General features: G+C 35.6%; 3 protein-coding genes across 7 annotated transcripts; 2 read left to right on the top strand and 1 right to left on the bottom strand.

Moving 5' to 3' along the window:
* The first annotated feature begins 144 nt into the window (after positions 1-144).
* On the top strand, positions 145-1,259 carry LOC25498841 (high mobility group B protein 6). Its single transcript, XM_013593796.3, has 3 exons — positions 145-676; positions 767-844; positions 962-1,259. The coding sequence occupies exons 1-3, from the start codon at positions 254-256 to the stop codon at positions 1,100-1,102; spliced, it is 642 nt and encodes a 213-aa protein (XP_013449250.1). The 5' UTR covers positions 145-253; the 3' UTR covers positions 1,103-1,259.
* A 4,521-nt stretch (positions 1,260-5,780) lies between these two features.
* LOC25498840 (phospholipid-transporting ATPase 1) lies at positions 5,781-14,697 on the top strand. Of its 5 annotated transcripts, XM_024771429.2 has the most exons (10): positions 5,781-5,980; positions 6,173-7,972; positions 8,586-8,934; positions 9,105-9,894; positions 10,073-10,196; positions 10,338-10,557; positions 10,867-11,325; positions 11,418-11,731; positions 13,703-14,068; positions 14,418-14,697. In XM_024771429.2, the coding sequence occupies exons 2-8, from the start codon at positions 6,271-6,273 to the stop codon at positions 11,614-11,616; spliced, it is 3,843 nt and encodes a 1,280-aa protein (XP_024627197.1). In that variant the 5' UTR covers positions 5,781-5,980; positions 6,173-6,270; the 3' UTR covers positions 11,617-11,731; positions 13,703-14,068; positions 14,418-14,697. The 5 variants fall into 5 exon arrangements, with proteins under 5 accessions (XP_024627197.1, XP_024627199.1, XP_013449249.2 ...); XM_024771431.2 differs by lacking the exon at positions 13,703-14,068; XM_013593795.3 differs by lacking the exon at positions 14,418-14,697 and having other exon boundaries at positions 6,305-7,972; positions 13,703-14,082.
* A 2,040-nt stretch (positions 14,698-16,737) lies between these two features.
* Positions 16,738-17,964, bottom strand: LOC112416673 (uncharacterized). The gene is made up of 2 exons (XM_024770987.1): positions 17,560-17,964; positions 16,738-17,469 (listed from the first exon to the last, which is right to left on the bottom strand). The coding sequence occupies exons 1-2, from the start codon at positions 17,962-17,964 to the stop codon at positions 16,738-16,740; spliced, it is 1,137 nt and encodes a 378-aa protein (XP_024626755.1).
* Between the last annotated feature and the right edge of the window lie 7,495 nt (positions 17,965-25,459).

Genomic DNA, 25,459 nt, shown 5'->3' with positions numbered 1-25,459 from the left:
AATCTAATCTAATTTATATAAATAAAATAATGAAGAAAAAAAAAAACCGTCCAAGAATCCAATGCGGAATTTTATAAAGCACAAAAATCATTAGCCTAATAAGTCAAAAAAACTGTATAAACAAAAAAGCACTAGCCGTTAGCGCCTGTCTAGTTTCAAATTCAAAACTCACATCATCACCTTCCACACCACCTTTTTATTCACCATTCTCAAATTCTCTCGCTTCTCATTTCTAAACGACACCAAACTAAACATGGCACAGCTTATGCAAACACCCACGACCGGAACACCGAAAGTCCGGCCACGCTCTGGCCGGACACCACTTCAGCCCATAAACACTCCCGCTGATCTCACTATCCACCTTTCCACAAAGCCCAAACCCAAGCTTGATCAATCCTGTTTTGAAATCACACCGATCAAGAAGGAAAACTGTCCCATCACCGCCACCGTGACTCCTCCACTGGAGACGTCGCTTGCGGAGGAGCTGAGCGCTATGAAGAAGAAGCTAGAGAGACTAAGAGCAGACAAAGAAAAGACAGAGAAAATGCTGAAAGAGAGAGAAGCATTGCTTGACGCGAAGATGAAGGAGATGGAAGAGAAAAGCGAGATTCAGAAGAATCTCGAAATTCAAGTCGATCGATTGTTCCGTTTGAAGGAACTCAAATATCGATGCATGGTGCGCAAAAGTTTAACTAACATCTCAGATTTTCACCATTCAGTTTCGTTTTGTTTCTAATTTTGATTTTCACCTTTTCGATTGTAACAGAGAGTTTCTCCGATTCGAACGCTTAGAGAGAAAGAACATGAAAAGATTATCAACGAAGCCACACCATCTACATCGGAGGTATGCTATTATGTGCTAATTTCTCAAATTTTGAAGCATTTTCATGTTAATTATTTGATTAATTGAGATTTGAGATTGTGAATTGAGAAATGTACCTTTGTTTTTGTTATTGAGAAGGTGAAAACAGAAGAAACTATGCCGGAATCGGAATCGGAATCAGAATCGGAATCTGTTAAAGATGAATCTGAAGTGCTTCAGAGTCCTGGTTCAGCTTGTTCACAGACAAATACTACTAAACACACAAAATCTGAAAATTAAGATTAAGAAATTACCGTTTTGGGGAAGTTTTTCTACTATACATAATTTTCTCGTTATGGCTTTTCTTTCCCTGTTGAATTTGAAATTTGTACTTTTTTAAATAATTATTAATTATAACATCTTAAGAATGAATGAAAGTGGTCCATACTGATGTTGATGTTTCGGTGTTTTTTATCTGCATTATGTTTGGCAGCTATGAAGCTTTCATGCCTATTTTAGAATTCAATGTATTTCGTTAATAATCAAAACTTTGCAAGAAAATGAATCACACATTTGTTTAAGTTCTGTCAAGCATTCAATTTGAAAGAGGAGAACCATTGACACATTTGTTTTGAAGCTCGATTCGAGTGGGCCTACGGTTACGGTTCTAGCAAGCATGCCAGTGAAATCATTTCACCCTGGGAGGAATACTTACTTTCGCGTGCATGACACAAATCGAACTCTTTAAAAACAATTTTGGAACACTTTGAAAATTCTACATCAGTTTTCCTTTTTTTTTTCCAAGTGAGTTAAGCTCACTGGACAATTTTCCTATCTTTTTTATAACCAGGAAACTTGCTTAAATTGTCCTTTACTTAATTATCAAAAACAGCTCTCTAAAAAGAATTTACCAAATATATTAGATTATAGTTTTTTTTTTATAAGAGTTTGTTATTTGAACAACCATTTTATTGACAACATTTAGGACAACCATAATTTTACAAAGAAAAAGAAGTATTGACACCAAAACCAAAATAAATGAGAGAGAATGTAAAATATAACGTAAATATGAGAGAAAAAGTTGTCAAAAATAATTGTATAAATATCATTTCTCTTTTTTTAATTAATCTAGTGACTATAAATTGATCTTTTTAAATGAAAAAGTGATAGGTTGTAAAAATGATAGGGTATAAATCGACTATAAATTGATCTTATATATATATATATATATATATATATATATATATATATATATATATATATAAATCTTTCTATCAGTTGAGCTAAAATCATACAAACAAATTACATCAATTCTATTACAACAAAAGTAAAAACTCGTATGCAAATAAATAAGATTTTTCTGATACAACGGTCTTGGTTTAAACAATACATGATAAGATCAAACTCTTTTAAAACATATTAGTTAATAAGTTCATTTTATATGCCACTTGAAAAAGTAACGACGTATATACAACTGGAAGTCGCTGAGGGCATAATTTAAAAATAGAGGGATAAAATAAAAAAATCTGTAATTAGTTTATAAGCAAAATATATTAATATGAATAAAAGTGGTACTCAAAATCTATTACAAAATAAGTTTATACACTTTCAATACACGATAATGGACAAATTCACCAATCAAACTGCATGTTTGGTTGCGCTTTTCCATTGCCAAACACACGATTATGACCTTTTTCACCGCGATTTAAAGAAGCTCCAAAAGCAAGCTTCTGCGACAACATGATTTTTCATCGCTGAAAGGACATGCGAACTGCTAAAGCAAACAGGAAGTAAGTCATTCAAAAGGTCCTCATGATTGCATACCAAATTAAGAACAAAGTGTGTCTCATCTTCTTTCCTCTAAGTAGCAGGCACCGTATAAAAGTTACCAACACAATCTATGTGTAATACATATGTTTAACTTAGCCAATCAAAAATAGTATTCCAAATGTGGGAAGCCAGTGAACAAGAGATGGCCACATGTTTCAGGTTCTTTGAAGAAAAAAATGTATGACATACCTTGATTAATGAGAATTACTCCGCGATGAGCTAGAGTGTGGTGTGCTTGTAGTGTTTGTCGTGCAAGAGTTCCACACACACAAAAACATTTTTGGAGGAATTGAAGCTTTTCAGTTAACCATTATGCTTTCGGTTCAGATACAAACAAAAATGAATGGATTTTAGCTTACTGCAGCAATTCATAACCATTTCTCATATGATATCATCTAACATTATTAGGAAGTCATCATTATGAATCGGTTGTACCAACCTATGAACATGAGCTGCCTAATAAAATTCCAGCATTTGAACTTGTTCTAGTTCCCACTCCAATAAAGGTTATAGTTATACATCCATTGTCCAACTTCTTTTTTTGTTTGTTAAGTCCTTTGTTAACACATTTGTCAACTGATGCCTATAAGGAATGTAGGTTGTAGTTATCTATCCATTATCCAACTTATCTTTGATGAAATGCCGGTCAATCTCAATGTGTTTTGTCCTTTCATTCTGAACAAGATTATGTGCAATATTAATGGATGATTTGTAGTCACAAAACAACTTCATAGGGCCATCACATTCTATCTTCAAATCTTATGAGACTTGTTTCATTAACAATAGTTCATAAATTTCCAATGACAAAGCTCTGAATTTTGATTCAACGTTTGATCAAGCAACCACACTCTGCTTCTTGCTCCTCAAAGCAACAAGGTTCCCACAAAAGATAGTACAATAGCATGAAGGAGACCTTATATCACTCAATAAACCTGCATAATCAGCATTGGTGTAAGCCTTCATAGTTAGACTTCCACCTCTTTTACTGCTGCATATACCAAATTTGGCCTAATGTGTTTCAAAAAATCAACTTTTCCACTAATCTCTAATACCGACCCTTGTCAACTTTGGCGCTTTCCTCCTCGAAACTTATCCTGTAATTTTACTCAATGGAGACACTTGCAGGTTTACATCCAAGTTTGTCTGTTTCCTGCAAAAAAAAAAGATCTAGATACTTTCTTTGAAAGGTAATAATACCTTGTTATGAGTAGGCAACCTCAAATCCCAAGAAATATTTGAGCTGTCTAAAGTCTTTTATCTCAAACTCCGCCGACAATTTCTTTTTGAGCAATTGTCTCTCAGTTAAACCGTCTCCTATAACAATAATATCATCAACATAAACAATAAGTACAATCAGTTTTTCCCCTTGTGAATCTTTGAAAAACAAAGTGTGATATATTTGGCTTTGCTTGTAGCCTAAGCACACCATTGCCTTTGTGAATCTTCCAGACCATGTCCAAGGGGACTGATTTAGTTCATATAAGGCCTTCTTCGATCGACACTCCTTGTTGGCTCCATTTGTGAGACTAAATCCAGGCAGAATCTCTATATATACCTCCTTTTCTAAGTCTCCATGCAAGAACACCTTTTTAACATCAAACTGTTGCAATTCCTATCCAAGTTAATCAACGAGAGATAAAAAGATCTGTACAATATTCATCTTAGCCACATGTGTAAATGTCTCCTCATAATCAATGCCATATATATGGGTATAACTTTTCACCACAAGTCTTGCCTTGTAGCGATCAAGAGTTCCATCTGATTTGTGTTTTACAATAGATCTATTTGCATCCAACTAGTGTCTTATTTCTTTTCCTCCTAACAATCTCTCGACTATCATTTTTCTCAAGTGCAATAATTTCCTCATTTGTAGTTCAACCCAATTTCTATATTTCAACGCTTTTTCAACACATGATGGAATTCTCACAGAACCAATAGTTACAATAAGAATCTGATAATGTGCTGAAAGATGTTTAGTGGAGATATATTTAGAAATAAGATGTCTATATATAAAGAGACATGATACTTTATTCTTTCTCAAAGCAATGGGCAAATCAACTAGAACAGTATCACAAGTATCATAAATTTAAGAATCGCGAATAGAGGAGTCCTTTCCAGTACATACCTCCGGTTCAGGCAACTGCAGTTGTTTTTGGAGCAGTTCATGTTTATTTCTTATTTGATACATTATAATTGACGCTGAATGTGTTGGTTCCTACAAAACTAGAGACAACGAAGGAACCAAAATAAAGATAGACTCAGGATTAAAACTAGGAGTAGACTACATACCAGAACTGTGAGTAGACTCGGGAGTAGGACTAGGAATAAACTAGGAATTATGAGGATTAGGAACTGAGACTTGTGTTTCATGGAAGTTGTGACACATGATAAAAAAAACTCAAACTCGGAGTCATTTTCATTTATATTCTCCACATGAGGGTGAGTACGAGTGAAGTAAGACACTTTTTTATTTTATTTTATGAAAAGTGACATCCTGTGAAACAAAGTACTTACGACTAGGAGGATGATAACATTTGTACGGAAGATAGCCCATAAAGACACGTAAGAATCCAACTTAGTTTGGTGTTGCTGATGAATATAAACAAAAGCAACACAACCAAATACATGAGACTCACTGTTCTACAAAATAGGAACAAAAGGGAATTGTCGGATCAAAAGCTAGACATGACTAACTTTATCTATAACACGAGATGACAAACAATTAATTAGATAAGTTGCAATGAAAACTGCTTCACCCCAATGTGTTGGGACAAACATTTGAAAGAGACTAACTTGAGCAACTTCAAATAAATCATGATTTTTCTTTTTGCGAGACCATTTTGTTGTGGGGTGTCGACACATGTGAATTCATGGATGAAGGTCTATAGTCAATAAATAAATTAGCAATGTAAAACTTTTTACACAAACATATAATTTATTTATTTTATGAACGGGAGGACCGAAGCCCAACATATAATTGAATGATGTTTAGATAACTTTAGAAACTTATTTAAAAATGTATACCTACAATAGTTTGACTGAATGTCTACTTAACGATATTTTACATTGACGGTGTATATAAATTAAATAATTTAAAATAAAAAAATAAAAAAGGTAAAAAGAAATGGAAGAGTGAGTAATGGCATTAGTTTGTTAGGTGATGGCCTTTAGAAAGGAAGAAGAAAGAAGAGAGAGAAGTGTGAAGAAGGAAAAAAGCAACGTAACGAAAAGGATTGGATTGATTGGTGGTTCACCATTACTCTCTCTCTCAACACAACACAGCACCTGATTCCTTCTCTCTCCTCTTTCTCTCTCTCTCTCTCTCTCTCCACATTCTCAATCTTTCAGGTTCATCCTTTTCTTCTTCTCTCATCTCAATTTTTCAGATTAATCCTCAAATTTTATATCTATGCATGTTTATCTATTTTTAACATTATTACAACCATACATTAGGGTTCAAAAAATGAAATCAAATTGATCCATGATTCCTTATCCGCTTTTTATTTCAATTAAAATTTCCTTCGATTTCATCATTTTCAGGGAAGAATCATTAATTAAATAATCAATTAATCGATTATTCTCGCCGTGAATATATTCGCAAACGCGATTCTCCACTAAATGTGAATGGAGAATTATATATGAGTTCTGATCAACCACTACTTTCCGAACCAGATCTTGTTCCTCCTGTCATTCATCACCGCCACCGGAGATCCGGATCCCGTGAGGCCGTCGAATCTCCTCCAACCTCCAACCACAGGGAAGTTGTGTTGGCGAAAGATTGCAGCTTCCACTCAGCATTCAACAACAACAGTAACAGTAGCAGCATTTCCACTGCACCAGCTTCTATAACAGAGTTTCAAACTCCTGATTCGCAGTTTCCTTTGGAATGCCCCACGCGGGAACAGGGACGCCTGCGATCGTGGGGTGCAATGGAACTGCATGATGTTAATACTGTGCCCTTTGAAATTTCAACAACACCATCAGCAGCACCAACACCTTCATCGCGTAGGATTCGTCATAAAAGTGTGCAGTTTGATGACCAAATTTTACATGAAGATAGTGCTAGGTTGATTTATATAAATGATCCTAAGAAAACTAATGATAAGTATGAGTTTACCGGGAACGAGATTCGGACTAGTAGATACACTTTTATCACTTTCTTGCCAAAGAATTTATTTATTCAGTTTCATAGGGTAGCATATTTGTACTTCCTTGCTATTGCTGCACTAAATCAGCTTCCTCCGTTAGCTGTGTTTGGGAGGACGGTATCCCTTTTTCCGCTTTTGTTTGTTCTTTTAGTTACTGCTATTAAGGATGGATATGAGGATTGGAGAAGACATAGGTCGGATAACAATGAGAATAATCGTGAGTCTTTGGTTCTTCAGTCTGGTGATTTTCGGTCGAAGGTTTGGAAAAAGATTGAGGCCGGTGAGGTTGTTAAGATTTTTGCTGATGAGACCATTCCTGCTGATATGGTCTTGTTGGGGACGAGTGATCCAAGTGGGCTTGCCTATATTCAGACAATGAATTTGGATGGAGAGTCGAATTTGAAGACGAGGTATGCCAAGCAGGAAACAGCTTCTGCGGTATCGTCGGAGGTTTGTGATGTTTCTGGGATTATTAGATGTGAGCAGCCGAACCGGAATATTTATGAGTTCACAGCTAATATGGAGTTCAATGGAATTAAGTTTTCTCTTAGCCAGTCAAACATTGTCCTACGAGGTTGCCAACTGAAGAACACAGATTGGATAATTGGTGTTGTGGTTTATGCTGGACAGGAAACAAAAGCCATGCTGAACAGTGCGGCTTCTCCTTCCAAGAGAAGCAGACTGGAAGGTTATATGAATAGAGAAACCCTGTGGTTGTCGATTTTTCTTTGTATCATGTGTTTGGTTGTGGCCATTGGGATGTGTCTTTGGCTGGTACGCCACAAGAACCAGCTTGATACCTTGCCTTACTACAGAAAAACATACCTTAACAATGGCCCGGATAAAGGAAAGAAATATAAGTACTATGGGATACCAATGGAAGCGTTTTTCTCCTTTTTGAGTTCTGTGATAGTGTTTCAGATAATGATACCCATATCTCTTTACATCACCATGGAGTTGGTTAGATTGGGGCAGTCATACTTCATGATTGAAGACTTGGATATGTATTGCACTAGCTCTGGATCAAGGTTTCAGTGTAGATCATTAAATATAAATGAAGATTTGGGTCAAATACGCTATATATTTTCAGACAAGACAGGAACACTAACAGAAAACAAGATGGAATTTCGAAGGGCTAGTGTAGATGGGAAGAATTATGGGAGCACCTTGCTTACTGCTGATAATAGTTCAGGTATTTGGTCTCCCCTTGAGATAATTATATGTAACTTTAGACTGCTTAATGTTGCTGTGCAGTGCCGTTGTTGTGACTTGTATCGCTGTTGTCGCAGTTTGAAATCCTTGTCACTGAAATTCTTTATATTTAGGGATTGAGATTATGCGAAAGTTTTGATTTCTCATGTAAAATTTGTGAAATGCATAAGTTATGCTTCTAGAATTCTTTGGTATATGGTAATGGTTAGTTTGCTTGACGGGTTGATGAAAATTGATGCCAATATAAAATGTGCTCTTTAATTGTCATTTTCTATTCAACTACAGAACTACTTCTAATTGATCCTGGGGGGGACCTACTAGTGTTAATACCGTGTGAATATATAAAGCCAGATCTATAGTTATTGTAGGAGAGCAGAAGCTTCATGAGTTAGCAGCTGGTTTTATTTCCTTTGTACAATTTAGCTTTTCTTGCGTACTTATTTGATGAAATTGTTACGCTTTTCAGTAAGTTATTATATTTTGCTTTCAGCCTGAATGTGTCAGCTGCTTGTGTTCTTAACAAAAACCATCTGAAAGCGTATAATGAATTATAGTTCTTATCAAAAGTTTTGTTTGTTTGTGACGTTTTGCAGCATCAACAGATGTTATTCCTAAACAGAGATGGAAACTCAAATCTGAAATTGCAGTTGATCCCAAACTAATGAACATGTTGCATAAAAACTCAAACGAAGACGAAAGAATAGTTGCTCATGAGTTTTTTCTTACATTGGCTGCTTGTAATACTGTGATTCCTATACTTAATGATGGTGGATTTTCTGGTTGTGGAACAAGTGAATTAAACGAATATGCAGAATGCATTGATTACCAGGGAGAATCCCCTGATGAACAAGCTCTAGTTTCTGCGGCCTCTGCATATGGATACACTCTTTTTGAGCGGACATCTGGGCATATTGTTATTGACATCAATGGTGAGAAACTCAGGTAGATTGTGACTTCCTTTGAGATGGGTTACCACTTTTATATTTTGTTTAAATGATGCTGGAATGCATGATTGATGAAACAGTATTATGTACGCTCATTCTAGTTCAGTTTTGTACTGTTTATGTTACCTATTTAGATTTCTTAGTAACTTTATCATGTCTGGTATATAGATTGGACGTATTGGGCTTGCATGAGTTTGATAGCGTGCGAAAGAGAATGTCCGTTGTTATTCGGTTTCCTGACAATGTTGTAAAGGTGCTAGTCAAAGGCGCTGATACATCAATGTTTAGCATTTTGGCAAATGGCAGTGAGAGCAACAATAGCTTATTGCATGCAACTCAGAGTCATTTGTGTGAATATTCTTCACAAGGTTTGCGCACCCTTGTAGTTGCCTCTAGAAGTCTTTCTGATGCTGAACTTGTGGAGTGGCAAAACAGGTATGGAGAGGCAAGCACTGCGTTAACTGACAGAGCCAGTAAACTACGTCAAACAGCAGCTCTTATAGAATGCAATTTAAATCTACTTGGAGCAACTGGAATTGAGGACAAGCTGCAAGAGGGTGTACCAGAAGCCATTGAGTCCCTACGGCAAGCTGGAATCAAGGTCTGGGTTCTTACCGGTGATAAACAAGAGACAGCAATCTCAATTGGTCTTTCCTGCAAACTTCTCAGTGCAGATATGCAGCAAATTGTTATTAATGGCACTTCAGAGGAGGAATGTAGAAATCTTTTGGGTGACGCCATAGCCAAATATGGTGTGAGATCTTCATGTAGAGGGAATCAGAATCTGAGGAATAAAACCAATGCTGAACATGGTGAACTTGATATTTCCAATGGTTCAAAGTCAATGAGTTTGCCCAAATGGAATCCAGGAAACGAAGAAGGAACTGATATTCCATTGGCACTCATAATTGATGGGAATAGTTTGGTTTATATTTTGGAGAAGGAATTGGAGTCAGAGGTAAAATCATCCTTCCCTGTTAGATTTATTTTTTTGGAATATATATCCTTTATTCGACGTCTAAAACTTTCCTTTTCTGTTTGAGTTGTTGGAGGTGAATATTCTACTTTGTCAGATTTGAGCTGTTAAATAAGACTTAACGGAAAATAGATACTGATTTCCTTTTTCTGTTCAACAGCTTTTTGACCTTGCAATTTCCTGTAAGGTTGTGCTGTGTTGTCGTGTTGCACCCTTGCAGAAGGCTGGAATTGTTGATCTGATAAAGAGCCGCACAGATGATATGACACTGGCCATTGGTGACGGTAAGTTCTTTATACTAGTATAAAATTTCCCTTAATTCATATTTGATTTTTCTTGGAGGTTCTGGTTGATGGTGACTAATAATATTCCAATAGGCTGTGGTCATGAAGCTTAATCATTTTCTTTGGGAATACTTTTGACAGGGGCCAATGACGTGTCAATGATCCAAATGGCAGATGTTGGTGTTGGAATATGTGGGTTGGAAGGGCGTCAAGCTGTGATGGCATCAGATTTTGCTATGGGACAATTTCAGTTCTTGAAAAGATTACTTCTTGTTCATGGGCACTGGAACTACCAGCGTGTTGGTTATTTAGTTCTGTACAACTTCTACCGCAATGCTGTCTTTGTGTTGATGTTATTTTGGTATGTATGAATTTCTTTGGATACTATGGTTGAGTTCCTCATGTTTATACGAGTTTCTCTTTCATTCTTTTTGTTATTTCTGCTCATGATTAGTTGTGGACAGATAATTGACATTTCTTTTCAATATTTTAACTGATGCATCCGTCTAGTGGGGAAATACTTATTTTAAGTTATACACTTGTTATATTTTAGTGCCAGGATGCCCGAAAATAATAATTTTCTTCCCTCTTGATGTTATTCGATTTTAATAATAGTTGCAGGTTTTATGAGATTTTTAACATTTTAATGTATTGTCTTCCTTGTCTGTAGGTATATATTATGCACGGCTTTTTCTACAACTTCTGCATTAACAGATTGGAGTAGTGTATTCTATTCTGTGTTATACACATCTGTACCCACAATTTTTGTTGGTATTTTGGACAAAGACTTGAGTCATAGGACACTCTTGCAGTATCCAAAACTGTATAGTACTGGTTACAGGCAAGAAGCTTACAATATGCAATTATTTTGGATCACAATGATTGACACAGTATGGCAGAGCCTTGTTCTCTTTTACATGCCGTTGTTTACCTATAAGGATAGTTCAATTGATATATGGAGCATGGGAAGCTTGTGGACAATTGCAGTTGTTATCCTTGTAAATGCACACCTGGCTATGGACATCAACCGTTGGGTATTAGTTACTCATATTGCTGTCTGGGGATCTGTAGTCATTACATATGGTTGCATGGTGATATTGGATTCCATTCCCATCTTTCCTTTTTACTGGTTAGTTATATGTGTCCTACAATAGGTATTATGTATGATAAAAATAGAAGTACCCTAGGTTATAAATATAACACGTTTCAAAATTACTGCAGGACTATATATCATCTGGCAAGCTCCCCTACATATTGGATAACAATTTTGCTTATAATAATCGTGGCATTGCTACCCCGCTTTACGTGCAAAGTTGTTTATCAAATATTCTGGCCTTCAGATATCCAGATAGCAAGAGAAGCTGAGCTAATGAGAAAACGACATGATCGTTTTGAGTCAAGGCATCAAGCTTCCAGTTAACTTGTGTTACTCTCATGCCACTTATAGAAACTAAAAAAATCTCAATATAAATGGCCCCCCTTGTATTTGTCCATCACAAAGCAGTCTTGTGGCAATTGGTTTTACAAGTTACCAGGTAAGAGCAAGGTCTCTCTCTCTCTCTCTCCCTCCCCCTCCCTTCTTATTTCTTTTATTGCGGACCCCCTCCCCCTCCCTTGTGATATTCTTCGCATTAGTTTCGTTGGGTTTAGTTGCTATCTATAGATAATAGTGACTTGATTTTGGTTTTAAAATTGTCCAAAACCTGTAGCAAGTGATTCTGAGGTTTCATTAGTTTAGGACATCCCTTTCTTCGTTAATATCTGTTACTAAAGGTTTTAGAATATAGAGATCATGTGGCCCTGAAGTTCTGATCATAAATCTGCTATTTGAGGTACTGGTAAATTGTTGATCCATTGAAAAAAAAGGCCATCATAGTTGGTGTAGTTTGCAATTAGAATATAAGGTTAATTGAATGAGGAGTATTTGTACTTAAATATGCTCTGAGGTATACTGGTAGATTATTGATTTATTGAAAAAAAGGTCAATTGTGGTAGATATAATATCCAATTAGAACATAAGGTTAGTTGAATGAAGAGCATCACCTTTGCTTTTCTGTATTCACGGGTGGGGGTAGGTAGTGAAATGGAAGGAGGTAAGAAGTGGGTATTGGCAGTGGTTGAAAAATAAGAAAGTGGAGAGAAAATTTGAGTTTATTTAATTTTGACTTTCTATTGGAAACTAATAGAATTTAATTAAATGAGTATACAATACTTTCTTTAGAATGTGGAGAATGAACATTCAAAATAGACAGTGCTTTACGAACTATCTAATATTTTGTCCGATCACCAGTCTTCACAAATCTAGAGTTCATATAGTTTGTCCTCGTGAGCATAGCTCAGTTGGTATGGACAATGCATAATATATGCAAGGTCCGGGGTTCAAACCCCGGCCACCACAAAAAAAAAGAGTTCATATAGTTTATTTAAAGAAATTGATGGATGAGTTGTTAGTGTAAAGTTGTCTTACACTGCCAAATCAGATTATCTCTTAAATATATTTAATTACGTTCTAATCATGTTCCACCACCACCATTATCGAAGTGGCGCAGAAAATGGGCATAAACAGTATGCCAAAGGCACCACTGTCCAGTCTATGTCCGTCTCAGTCTCAGCAACCTTATCCTCCTCGCTGCTGGTCCTTTAACTACGCATGGACCTGACTTTCCCCCATCATTGAGAAGGGATTTCTGGTCCTTCGAAAAAGGAATATCGCTAGGTCATTAAATGCATGATTTGAGGATATTGTCACAATTAAAATTTCATAAACTTATATGAGCCCTTTCAGAAAAATAATAGCATTTTCATTTAGCTTTTTCAGTTCGCCATGATGAGCTGATATACAACACTAAGTTATACAATAAAGACCCATCTGGCATTGATCCAAGTTGCCCAAGGTGAAGAAAGGGATAACCACATAAAGTGGGGAGGGGAGACCACAAGAGACGCAATATAAAATAAGATTAAAAAGCAATTTTTTTATTAAAAATGATCTAAATTAATGACGCAGCTAAAGGGTGAAATTTGATTGGATGTTAGTATAAAACATAATTTACAATAATGTCTGCATATCCCTTGATCTCTTATTTTAAACTAAAAGAATATTTACGTTATAACGCAACGTTGCGTCTAGGTTTGCACTCTAACATGGGGGTGTAAAAGTAATTTTGAATTGATATATGTGTGCACCAATTTAATAAAAAAAATTGGTTTTGCTCAGTTTTTGGATATTTTGGTGTGATTATTATGTTTTGCATTGAATTGAATTGGATTTGTGTTTGAATATTCATAAGTTGATGTTTATTAGAAGTTTTGAGCCATGAGTGCTTTTTATGGTCATAGAAGTGCATGTACCATTCTGTGTGTATATATGGAGGCTTAGTGAAGAATGTTGCGAACATACTTCTACATGATCAAAACGAGCCATGTTCCTGAAAAAACCGATGTCTGTCTTAAGTTGTTGTATTCTCTCTGCTTGGTCCTGATCTTTTCTGATCTGAATTCTCCAGATGAGTTGCAGAAGCAGATTGCGTTGATGTAAGACAAATGCTTGGCATTCTACATAGTTACCGGATCGTTTGGGGAAGCATGTGGCAAATTAAGATGCCGTAGCTAATAATTAGCTTGTTGGCTGGCTTTTCAACTGCCTCCGGCCAGGAAAGTAAATAGGAGATGGAGGTTATGATAGGCTCACACTAATCTCCAGCCATTTGATGTGGGGGGATTTTTTCAATGGGACAATGCAGACACGATAATGATCCATCCAGGGGTCTATAGAGTGTAACTAAATGTACAATAGTTCTGTAAAAAATCAGGTTTAAAAAGGTATTTTAACAAGAGAATGTCTCACGAGAGCATAAAATGAAAGAGAAAAGGTAATTTTCATAAAGAAGCATTTAAAGGTCCTTTAGGTAGTGTGAAATGAATGTAATCTGCTAAAAAGTGTTTCTCAGTGACAATGGAAAACCACCATCTGAGTCATACCAAACCTGAAATAACGTGTTTAGTCCTCCAAAAGGACTTTTCCATCGGCAAATAACAAACGACTCACGGTCTCATAACGTTCTTTGAAGTTGGACTATGAAGTGATATTTTTCAAAGAAAGTTTGACTGCGGACTAACCTCTGTCCTGATAGGTCGATTCATGCATGTTAGATTATGTTTGAATCTTGGTCATAAAAATTATTATTTTTAGGTTGACTTGAGTTTTTTTTGGTTTTCCAGGGAAGATTGACTTGAGTTGATGGGGAAGGCTTAACAGAATGAATTGACATAATTTGAGATTATTTGAATTGTTTAAAGGAAAGGGATGAGTAAGGGGCGGTATTTTGTAGGAAACTACTGTAATTAGAAATGAATCCTTTGTTATTTTATTTTTATTTTTATTTTTTAAACAGAAACTCTGTTACTCCGTTAGCTCTCCCAAAGGACATTTTTATGGTAACATTTGGGTAAGAGGCACTGGACAAGGAGTTGAATTAAATGCTTTATTTAAGCATCTATATTTCTAAATTGTTTTAAAAATTGGAAACTGATTTAAGATTAAATAAATTGACGGAGATAAGTTGAAAATGTCTTACGAGTATACGATAAGTATTTTTGTAAGTGTTTGTACTGTAAGAAAAGTCTAAATAAGTTATTTCAAATATCTAGCAACATATATAAGTATATACTGAATGACATGACACTATTTTGATCAGTTTACATGTTAAGTGGCACATAATTAGATAGTAGTACTACTGGTAGTTATTTATAGTGAAACAAATATACGTAAAATAAATTATTTAATGAAGTTTTAAATTTTCTTAAAAAAGAAAATTGAAGTTTTAATTTACTTTGAAGTTTATGAAATTTTTCTTATATTTTTATCCAATAAACTTTCAATTATATTTTTCTTTTAAACATTCAATTAAATTGTTTTTTTTAGGGGATTCAATTAAATTGTTAAATACACACAATTTAACATGCATAAAATATCCAATTTAGAGCTGTTGAATTTCCACTCTTGTTTACGATAAAACACAGTAGATAGAATTACGGTGGTACTTTTTTTTTTTCCCTAATAATTACGGTGGTAAGTATTCATTATTCACTCTAAATATATTATAAAACTCAGTTTAGTTATTGCATCTAGAAAAAATCTCAGTTTATTACATATTAATAAAGTTTGTTATTGAATATTTCTAAAAAAATCCGTAAAATATTAAATATATCATCAATCACATTTTATAATATTATATTTCATGAGCTACTGTACTTGAAACAAAAAATCAAAGAATAACTAAATGATCACTTTCACTAGCCAGTGGGTACTATGAACTATAGAATCTAGTGGAACTAAAATATTTCATTCGAGGTTTTCGTTTTCACGAATGCATGATCCTTTTGACTTTCAAGACATTTGAATTTAGAGTGGTACCATAATTAGAATTTAGACGTGTAAGTTTTCTTAAATTAATATTGTAATCAAATTCCATGAACATGTAGTGTTTGACCAAATTTTTTCCTTCAATGCAGTGTAAATGGCTTGACTAGAATGAATGAAACGACAAAATTGAGTCTCACAACGCGATTTCTCATTAGTTCACACTTGCTTTTTTTGTTGGATTCAGACTATGATACCAACCTTTTATTTGTTTTTTTCCTTCCTTGTTTTCAAATTTTTATAAATCCGAAGGTTGATTCTGATTTTAAACCAATTAAATATACATGACAGATATTACGAGGATCTATTAGCAAAGTGGGTTGCACATAAAAGGTTAGTGTTTATGATTGTACAATAAAAAATTACTTAACTACCCATCATATTAATTTAATTATTTTAAAGAAGAAAGAGTGTACCCAATTTTAATAAAATTTACAAAACTAACACCTTTTTTAAGAGGCAAAAAGAATTTTATTAATGCAAAAGACACAACCACAAAGCACAAGGGATACTTTGAGAGTAGAAGAAATACATGACAAAACTAACCCTTGATTTGCTAGCTTTAAATAATAAATATTAATGTTTCTTGATCCAAATGAAAAAAATGCATAACGTTGACTTACAATTTCATTCTTTAGATAATTGTAAATCAACAACACACCCATATACTATTATATTTTTTATGCTAAAATATGATTTGGTCCTGCAAATATGCCTCGTTTTAGTTTTAGTCCCTGTAAAAAAAAATTGTTGTTTTTGGTCCCTGCAAAATATTTTGTTTTTGAAAATAGTCTCTGCAGGGACTATTTTCAAAAACAAAATATTTCTCTAATAAATGGGTTCAGTCATCATGTGTCACGTGTGCAAATCATCACAAAAGTGGAGCCAGGGACCAAAACCAAAATGAGGCATATTTGCAGGGACCAAAAACAACAAGTTTTTTTTACAGGGACTAAAACCAAAACGAGACATATTTGCAGGGACCAAAACCATATTTTAGCCTTTTTTTTATTTATTTATCGAATTTTATCCGATATAATTACCCACTAACTATAACTAATAAAATTATTTTAATAAATGACACTAATTTTATCTTTTTTTTTTGTGAAGGAAACATGCTTAAAGCAATTCATTAATAATAATGGATTCAATACAATTGGGTATGTCATAATAAACTACGGAGCTAGCTAAGGACGTGGCATCTCTAGCAAGAGCGTTAGCAACCTCGTTGGCTTGTCTCCTAATAAACTCCACCCTAGAGTTAGAAAAAACAGAATTAAATAGCGAACGACAAGATGAAATAATAGAACCAAATTCATAGTCGTCGTTCCGAGTAGACCGAAAGGCATCAACCGTAAGCTTGGAGTCCGTTTCAAAATCCACATTATCAAGATGCGTGTCACTTAACCTCTCCACTGCCGCATGGAGGCCTAGAGCTTCACCAACATCCACCTGCATCACACAAGTAATTGTAACCGCCTTTGCTAGCACAAAAGTGCCGTCGGAGTCCCGCACACAAATGCCTATGCCTGTACGGTTAGATTGATTACAAAACGCCGCGTCAATATTGCATTTGTACCTTCCTGGTGAACGGTGCTGCCGTGAATGCCCACCAAGTCGAAGTCTAGCAAGCGACCTTATGGTCTGCAATGGCATGTGTTGTTGTTGTTGCGCAGCAGATGCTAGAGTATCAGGCATGTTTGCTAGTTGCCAATCACCAACCAGATTTCGCGCACGCTCCACGGCCGCTGCACTAGTTTCTGTACCATCATCCCACACTCTGATGTTGTGATGTTTCCAGATGCTCCACAAAACCGACGTTAGCCGTTGCGCTAGCTCAGCGGACAGTTCCTCGAGCAGAGAAAAAATTGCAGTTGTAGCTGAACTTGTAGCAGAAAGAGCATTTTGAATAGAGGCCTATAAACTGGTTCTGTGCCAGACCTGAACAGCGAACGGACAAGTAAAAAATACATGCAGAAGATCCTCATTGTTGGAATCACAACTGGCGCAATTAGGGGGGCACACAACGCCTTTATCCAAAAGTCGAATGCGTGTTGGGAGACACCCACGACAAATTCGCCATACCAAGTTTTTGACTTTTGGTGGGACTTTAAGTTTCCAAATCCCCGACCAGTATCCCGGGCGCCAATTATAGGAGGAGTCTTTTAAGTCAGTAACACAAAGACGATACGCACTACACACATAATACTTATCACTTCGTTCCGCTTTCCATATGAGTCTATCATCCTCCACCTGTGATATGAGCGGGGTATGCAAAATTTTGTCTGCGATATCCATGCTAAAAACCTGTTTAATCAAATGTTCATTCCAGCTTTTATCATACATGTTCATTAAGCTGTTAATCTTAAAATTTTGAACGACTATTATTTTGAGATAAAATGAGTAGTAAATAGAACACATATGGATATTAGGGTTGTTTAAAACCGAACCAATCTAATAGAAAACTACAAACCGAACAAACCCAAATCGAAACCACAAAAAATCGCATTTGATTTGGATGTATTCATATCATTTTTTTTCCTAAACCGCATAGTTTGCTTTGGTTTGCGGTTTTCATTTTCCCAACCGAACCAAACCAAACCGCAACATAAGAAAAACACTAATTAAATCTATGTCTCCTAGACCAATACTCATAGAAACTCAATGAAAACTTTTGTAAAATGACATATTTTTTCTCTTGTTAAGTTTCTTCTTTTGCTTTTTATTTAAAAAATGTATTTATGTGCTACTTAAACTTTTAGAGAATGATTTTATATCTATTTCATAATAGAATTACTTTTTGTCCACGTTTTTAACTTAGTTTATGTTGTTTGGTGAAAATAAAATTGTAATGTGGAATGAAACTAAAAACATTGTCGGAAATATGTTGTGTTTTACCTTTTCAATTCGATTTTAATGTTGGAAACAAATTGTATCGGGAAAAACCGCTCCAACCCAACCGCATTGGTTTGGTTTGGATCAGTTTGAATTTTATTTTAAAAGTCAACAGAACTAAACCAAACCGCATGCTTTTTTATCGTACGGTTCAGATGACTTTTAGCTTCGAAACCAAACCTTAGACATGTATTTTTTTTTTTTTTAGGGAAATGCTAACTGGTGCCCCCGGGCACTGGTTAAGGATATGGAAAAAGAAATTATATAGTAGTTAATGCATTGAAATTGTGTAATTAATTTATAATAAAGTCAAAAGCAGTTTCCTTTTATGACATGCTTAACCAGTATCCCGGGGACACCGGTTAGCAGATTTTTTTTATTTTTTTTTTTGAAGGAAAAAATTCATTGCTTTTCATTCAGGAATGCTATATAACGCGAGAGATTTCTCACGAATTCCTCAAGAATAAAAAAAATGCAGTTATAACAAAAAAATAAAACAAAAAAAGAGGTCCCACTTACCAAACATATGGGTTAGCATAATAAAAGAAATAGCGGTTCTTGAATTTTTCTTAAATTTTTTTTTTGCTGAATACAGCATTTTCCCTTTTCATTAGCTAGATTTTTTTTTCTTTTTTATAATACCATATGGAGAGAGCAAGAATCTATCCAGAGAGAGCACGTGATTCCGTTGGGGTTTACTAACTTGTTGACACATGTGCGCGGCCATGAAATGGCGGATCGAACGAATTAATTTAATTTAATTTAAACATGGTGGAATTAGGCTTAAAATGTTTCGGACTCAAGTTCTATGATATACACTAAAAAAAAATTTGGTAAATCACCATAAAAAAAAAAAAAAATTGGTAAAGAAAAGGAGAAAAGCACGCAAGATACAACAAATTAATCCGCACAAAAACAAAACTCTACCCAATATGAGCTCGAGAAGCAACAAATCATTAACCGTGTAATCCTAAACTTAATTATCTCAAGGATCTGGCTAACGTTGATGTCATTTTGACAAAAAATAACATTATTTTGAGATTTTGATATAGACCATACACAAGCTAACTAGAGTAAGAAATTTTTCGCGCAACACCCTCCCACCATGAATCAACTTATAGAGAAAAAAAATTATGATTATATTCTTTGGTCTTCTTTATTCCTCTAGAAAACAAAACTCTTTGACATCGATTATACTCTTCTTGTCATCTTCATGTTTCTTACCCTCCTCCCCTCGATTGAATACATCATCCTCATGTTTTATAAGTGTCAAACCAAACCTTTTTTAACATTTGAATCATTTTGTTAACGTCTTTGATGAACACAAATATCTTTAATTGTGCATTAATTCCTCTTTTGAGTGAGATACACATCTACCAAGATTCCTTATGTGAGAAAGCCTTTACTCTTCTTCATTGTGCCATCTTTTCTCATCGTGCCGTTGTTAAACATGACAATGGCGCGGAGTGGGGACGAGTTTTATCTCTTATCTCTATTTCTGACGCCTATATACTCACCCGTTACACATATCCAATAGGGATAAGGAATTAAATTTCATCTATATACCTAACCTAACAGGTTTGGGTATACATGGCCGATCCTAGTCTTCACAATCAATCATTTTTTTCATTAGAAAAAAGAAGTTTTTCAGCCCCAAATATAATGTTTTTTTGAAGAAGTTAAATTAGTCCACCTAAATTGAAACCGAGGAGAATCGAAACCTTGAGGAGGAGCACACTCTCTGGTCCCAAGTCAATACCATGTGTCAACCGAAGTGAGTTTCTCAAGGATAATGTTATAATGCATTATCCAGTAATATGCTCATTTAACATTTCCTTGATTGAATGATTTGGTTTCTTCATTATCCAAGAAAGGTAGTTTAATGTGTTGGATCAATATACAATTTATGATAGAACATTATAGCCAAACTTGATCCATGTAACTAACCTCATTTAGTGAGATAATACTTCGTTGTAGTTGTTGTAACATCGACACATACACATACATACTTGGTTGTGGTTGTTGAAAATTCATTATATAAAATTAACGTGGTCGTAAGCGGTCGATAAAATTGAGTTAAGAACGAATTTTCAAAAATAATTCAAATTTAAATCTCGAGTGAAATGATCATTTAGCTAGACTTTATTTACCTTTATACCAAATTATAAATTACTATGACCCATTCATTAGATGGGTGAATTGGTTTGAAGGGACAACATAAGAATTAAAATGTTAAGAATGTTATAACTGCTTCTTTTATTTTTGTTATTTTGGTTAAATAGTCTATGAATTAGAAATTCACCATTAAAGTGAATAAGTGATGAATTCAAGGTTCAAATCTCAACCTCTCATGGGAATAACTTTTTTTTTTTGGTCAAGTAGCCTAGTGGCTAGAGAAATTCACCTTTTAAGATGAATAAGTGGGGTGTCCGAGGTTCGAACCTCGACCCCTGCACAAATTGTGCATTATCCCTTACCAAATGAGCTAAGCTCATGGGACAACTTCTTTAACATAGCTCATTAAGTATAAACATTTAATTTAATATTTTTAAATATTAAAAGTCAGTGTGAATGAATGATGTCCCGATCGAAGATATGAAATACTTCAGAGTTTAAAGAGTACCTACAAAATATTTACATTCATCTTAGCACTATGGATGGAAGCTCGAATATGATGTTTAGATTCTTCTTAGCACTAATGATGCTCGAACCTAAATCCTTGGATATTTAAGATCTATCCTTTTACCATCAAACAATGGTGATTAACATTTGAGAATTGTTGTTCACACATTTGATAAGGCTTAGAAACATAAGTAAAATACGACTTTGCCCCCTCGGCAGTTAACTGCCGAGGAATTAAAAATCCGGCTGCAGTTAACTGCCGAGGAAATCTGAACTTAATCATACGCAGAAACAGAAACATTACCATTTCCAAAACTTCTTCAAAATTCACAATTTCTCTCCAATCTTCACCAAAGCCATTTTCACAAATTGCAAGCAAATCAATTGCACATTATCACAAGTAAGTTGTATCAATCATTTTAATGATAATGTTAGTTTGTTTAGGTTTATTTTAAAAAAAAAATTAGAGTAGTTTGCATGTGGTTAGAGTTGATTTCAAAATTGACAATTTGATGATTGCATGTGTAGTTTAGGAATTGATAAATGAATGTAGTTGTTACCTATGTTGTTTAAATCATAATGTGGCTTTGAATGGTGGCAAATGAACACAATTTGAATATGTTTTATACTTTGCACACAAAGTGTTTGATAAAATGTCTCATTGACAATTTTATTGATTATTTAGTCAGTTTAGGTTATGGAAATGATAGAAATGATGTTAATTATAGTTTGGTTAAGTGTATATTGATTTTTTAGTTAGTTTAGGTTACGAGAATTATGATGGACACAAATGATTAAGTGTATAGAAATGATTAAGTGTATGTTAATTATTGAATGATGTTTAGGTTATTATGGAAATGATGAACATAAATTTTATTTTAATGATGATTATATTGAATGATTTTTGGTTATGGAAATGATGTTCATTGTTGTACTTTTAATGAGTTTGATTATGTTTATGTTTAGTTTAAGTTTAATGTGTTTGATTAGGTTTTGGAAATGATGTTAATTTTATTATTTTTTTGTATAGATATGGCCGATCAGGACCCCATTGATCCATCTAAGATGATTGGTGTTAGGCGTGTAATGACTCAGAGCCACCAGAGGGAGAGGCAAAGCGGCCACATCCCAAAAAGGGGTAGAGATCGGAGGGTGGATGGTTCAGGGAGTTCGCAGGAGGCTTCTCAGGCTACACAGCCTGAAGAGTCGCACGTGGTTGACCTGAGCCAGCAGGTGGAGCACCTGAATTATCAGGATCAGGTACACCACGATGTTACGGATGGTGGGTATGACCAGGATCATATACCACAGCAGCAACATCATATAGCAGATGATGACGACATTGCAGCAACAGCTGTCTCGGAGGTGTTACCTGTGGACCCTCCCTTTCCTGGAGGACCGACAAACCTATCTTTGCTGCACTCTTATGTCAATCATGTGGTGTTGCCGCTTTGCTATAATTCAGATAACGTAAGTGTAATTTTTTTAAATGCTTTTTCTTTATGTTTAATTATTTTCTTTATATGTGTGTTTGTTTAATTATTATATCCACTTTTCTATGTGTTTTTTTTTAATTATTTTATTTATGTTTAATTATTTTCTTTATATTTTCTTTATTTCAACTTTTATTGCTTTCTTTATGTTTAATTATGATTTAAATTTATTTTGTTATGTGTTTTATTTAAGTTTTAAGGTTTACATGTGTTATGTTTTATTTTTGCATTTGTTAAGTTTAATTTTGTTTAGTTAAATGTTCACTTTGTTTAATGTATAAATTGTTTAAACTATGTTTATTTTTCTATTATTTCAGGTTCGTAAGCTGCGTGTGGTAAAACCGATTAATCATGAGGCTAAAATCTTGAGTCTCGGACGCCCAAACGGAAATCAGGATTGGTTTTGGGATTCGCTTAGGGAGAGCGGGTTACATGATTTGGTTTACCTGGGATACACCACTGTGCCTCATGCCCTGCTGATGACTCTATGCGAGAGGTGGCATCCCGAGACCAACACTTTTCACATGCCCTTGGGGGAGATGACTGTGACATTGGATGATGTCGCATGTCTGACACATCTTCAGATTGAGGAGCGGATGTTGAGCCATGGGAAGAAGATGCCGAAACATGAAGGAGCGGCACTACTGATGAGGCACTTGGGTGTGTCGCAGCAAGAGGCGAAAAATTTGTGGTACGGAGTACGGCGGGTACATTAGTTACCCGAAGCTAATGGAGCTATATACGAGGTACCTTGGTAGGGCTAACGTATTGGCGGATACGGAGGATGCAGAGAAGATGGAGGAGCTGCAGAGGGTTATGACATTTTGTGTGAAGTCCTATCTCTTATATCTTGTAGGATGCTTGTTGTTTGGTGATAGAAGCAACAAACGCATCGAGTTGGTCTATCTGACGACCATGGAGGAGGGCTACGCGGGGATGCGTAATTATTCTTGGGGAGGGATGACACTCGCATACCTATACGGCGAGTTGGCTGAGGCGTGTAGGCCTGGAGACAGAGCTCTTGTGAGAAGCGTGACATTGCTGACTGTAAGAAACTTATAAATGTGAACCTTAACTTTTATTTTTTTGTTATATTTTTTGGTGCGTAATAATTTATAAATGTGATTTGTTTGGTTTGTGCAGGCATGATTTTTGGCGCATTTTCCTGGCTTTTACAGTGTTGATCCCAACACTGACTACATGGAAAACTATCCAGTTGCGGCGAGGTGGAAGCTTTAGAAGGGTCACAGAGAGGGGGTCACATATCGGTCACTGCTTGATCGTATACAGTTTGATGACGTATGCTGGAGGCCGTACGAAGAGCACAGGGAGATCCAGGATTTTGAGGAGGTTTTCTGGTATTCAGGCTGGATTATGTGCGGTGTTTATAGGGTGTACCGTCACTTTCCCAAGAGGGTTTTGAGGTAGTACGGATACGTCCAAACCGTCTCCAGATATCCGAACGATGTTGTAGAGCTGTCACCACCTCAGATTGTGCAGGCATTCGTCGACTTCCGCACTCACACGCTTAAGGCGGCCGATTGGGGTGAGCAGGCAGGAGAGCAGACATGGCGGATGGCGGATGGCTGTGTGTTATGGTACACTAGGGTGTCTCACCCTCAGATTTTGCCACCTCTTCCAAGAGATCTTCCGAGGCCAGCAAATGAAGAGTAGATCATTGCACAACAGTGGGAGCGGTATGAGGCGAGAAGCTCGCCTGACACCTATGACATGGTTAGTGCGTTGTTGCCTAAGCTTATGAGCAGTTAGGCCAGGAGGAGGTCATGAGCATGACCCCTCAGCAGTGGTTTCAGGCCATGAGTCATCTTAGGGAGCAGATCGCGCCTATCTTGACCAGGAGGCGAGGCCAGAGGCCGAGGAGGCACCAACAGCATCAGCAGGACCAGGACCAGTAGTTTGTTTTTTATGACTTGTTTTTTAGTTTTGATGACATTGATTTGTATATTTGTATTTTGATGACATTAATTTTAATTTCATGGGATATTTTACTTTGTTTAATGGTATATAAAAATGTTGGTTTAATTAAGTTGTGCATTTGCGCCAATATTTGTTTTGCCATTTGAACCGTTATGCGTACATATGTTGTGTTTTGTGTTTGAAACACATTATAGGTTCAGGAAATGAAGTTCCTGCCTCTGTCTTGGCTTCAGGACGCTTCGACAGTTTACTGCCTAGGAAATCCTCGATAGTTAAATGCCGAAGGGCATTTAAATAAATTACTCGTGTGTCTCAGTCAAACCAAATGTGTCAACAACATTTGAAACATAGTTATTAGATCATACTATATTTAATATATTATTTCTTCTTGTATATTTATAATTATAGATGGCATCTATTTTGATCCTTATCCAAGCTATACTGCGCATCCAACATATTTAAAACTACTATACCTAAATGCATGAAATCCAATTCCAGGGGCATAATCGACATTTAAATTACACACCAGCTAAGACATTGGCGACAATCACTCCCTCAACAACAAATCATAGAGCGCCACCTGTCCAATGACGTTCCCGCAACGCCATAACATGAGGTCACCACTACAACGTCAGATTCCTTACCCACGCGCCAAGCTCGTTTGTAAGTTCCACACGAGGATCTAAGCCATAAACTGGATACGTGACAAATCCCCCACCGTTGAGTTATATACACTTTGATTGTAACGCGTGTGTTTTAAGTTGCATTTTGAAATGGGTTGGAATTTTCATACCAAGGTTCCGCCAATCTTCGAAGCATGTGCAAATATAGCAACAACTTGGTTTAGTTAATATAGTAGTATACCAACCCCTATATATATATATATATTATAA

The sequence above is a fragment of the Medicago truncatula genome, chromosome 7 (assembly GCF_003473485.1).
Source record: "Medicago truncatula cultivar Jemalong A17 chromosome 7, MtrunA17r5.0-ANR, whole genome shotgun sequence".
Classification (NCBI taxonomy): Eukaryota; Viridiplantae; Streptophyta; class Magnoliopsida; order Fabales; family Fabaceae; genus Medicago; species Medicago truncatula.
The sequence above is the reverse complement of the archived record's forward strand: the minus strand, read 5'-3'. Positions and strand labels throughout refer to the sequence as shown.